Below are 1,781 nucleotides of genomic sequence, written 5' to 3' on the forward strand. Positions count from 1 at the left end.
ATATTAATATAGAGGTGCCTTTTTTTATTTTGAATCTAAAAAAGTTCCCACCTTTCACTGGAGGGTGGCAGAGTTGCTTCATTCAGACAGCCCTACACCTTTTCTTGGATTTGAAAAGTCGACGACTCGACGCAGCTCTTTACTCTTCATTGCAAGCAAAAGCAAACGCCTCTTCCTTCTCCTCCTTGTCACCGGTAAAATTCTTATTCTTTATTCTTATTTTATTCTCTTTTGTAATTAGTGTTAGAGCCTCCTTTGTTTTGTTCCAACATCATAGTCAGCAATGACCTGTTCATTCCGGGAAAAAAGATTTAAACTTTTTGTGTTTGAGAAATAACCAGTGATTTATATTTTTGTTGAATACATTAGTATCACCAGCAAATGGCAAAGGGTTGCACAAACAACGATTATGAGGAGGCTAGGAAACAAAGGCTAGAAGAAAACAAGAAGCGGTTTGAGGTAATCAGCATCTATTATCACATGGTTTTTAGATTTCTGTATGTTTGGTTTCACTATTTGGAGAGTTGGTTTCAAAATAAATTTTCCTTGTATCTGAGAGGTAGGTTTCAGTAGTTAGGATTTAGGGTTTAGGGTTTCTGGTTTATTTTTAGAGTCTATATGTTTGGTTTCACAGTTAGAAGAGTTGGTTTCTGAAAGAATTTGTTGTATTATCTGAGGGGTAGGTTTTCAGTATTTAGGGTTTAGGGTTTTGGATTTCGATGTTTCGGTTAGTTTGTCCTCAACCGGTGTTAGTTCAAGCTGGATTTAAAATAAATGGACCTCCATAGGGGTAGATTTTTGAAGGGCAAAGGTGTGAGATTGTGTGAGGATCATGGGGTTGGGGTATGTCTGACGGGGTTGTGAAGTGGTGGTGGATTCCCGGGCTCTGGAGCTCGGATTGGGTGCAGGTGCTTGAATCCAATCCAAGTAGGTTGAGGTAAAGAGGTTGAGGTAAATATAAGTTTTCAATTTATTTCTCTAGCCACTCAAGTAAATCTAGCTACCAAAACTGCAAACCAAATGGGCTAGATTGTATTTTTTTGTGCAACCGTACTATATGTACATAAAAAATCAGCCACCAATTGAAATACAAAATATATATTACAAATGGGTTAAACTACTAATATATTTATACACAAATATATAGTGGCTGATTTTTTGAGTGCACAAGCATTTTTGTTTTTCCTATACATGTAGATAAACATGAATCATAACCAAACATAATAATTGCATCATCTAATCCTAGTTGATCCCATTTAGTGGAACAAAACTTGGTTGCTGTTCCTGCATGTCTATCAAGTATGTATTCAAGTATAAAGACTTTGTTGTTCTACGAAATCATTTAGGTTTTTGTCTTATGAAAATGTTGGTATGTTATGATGTTCTATTTTTTTTCTACTTTTTTTTTTAAATTTTATTGTTGCTTCAGTTCATGGATTTATGTGATTTCTCTTTGTGTTTGCAAGGATTTGGGAATTTCAACAATTTCAAAGAATTTGTCTGAAATTGCGAGTTCTGTTAAGAAGTCTCCGGTATGCTTATATTTTGATGATTTGTTTATGAAAAGGATTAGCAAATTTTTATCCCTCAACCTCTTCCTTGTCCTTTGCAGTATCGTTCTCCTAAACCGAAATCAAAGAGGGATGTTGTAGTGGAACCAAGGCGTTCTTCTCGTGTACGGAACCCAGTTCGTACATACCGTGAAGATGTAAGTAATATAATCTTTCAAATTAGCATAATGTGAATGTGATGCAAAAAAAAAAAAAAAAAAAAAAAAATAT

At 34.9% G+C, this 1,781-nt stretch overlaps 1 protein-coding gene across 2 annotated transcripts in view; it reads left to right on the forward strand.

Moving 5' to 3' along the window:
- LOC107609224 (B3 domain-containing protein Os05g0481400) overlaps positions 1-1,781 on the forward strand; it is a 9,559-nt gene that overhangs the window by 357 nt on the left and 7,421 nt on the right. Inside the window, exons 2-5 of one of the 2 annotated variants that reach the window (XM_016311100.2) lie at positions 72-194; positions 370-459; positions 1,467-1,532; positions 1,613-1,708. In XM_016311100.2, coding sequence (XP_016166586.1) covers positions 382-459; positions 1,467-1,532; positions 1,613-1,708 — 240 coding nt within the window. In that variant the 5' untranslated portion in view covers positions 72-194; positions 370-381. Of the gene's footprint in view, positions 1-6; positions 195-369; positions 460-1,466; positions 1,533-1,612; positions 1,709-1,781 lie in introns of those variants that run through there. The other variant, XM_021107445.1, reaches the window with a different exon arrangement.

The sequence above is a fragment of the Arachis ipaensis genome, chromosome B07 (assembly GCF_000816755.2).
Source record: "Arachis ipaensis cultivar K30076 chromosome B07, Araip1.1, whole genome shotgun sequence".
NCBI lineage: Eukaryota > Viridiplantae > Streptophyta > Magnoliopsida > Fabales > Fabaceae > Arachis > Arachis ipaensis.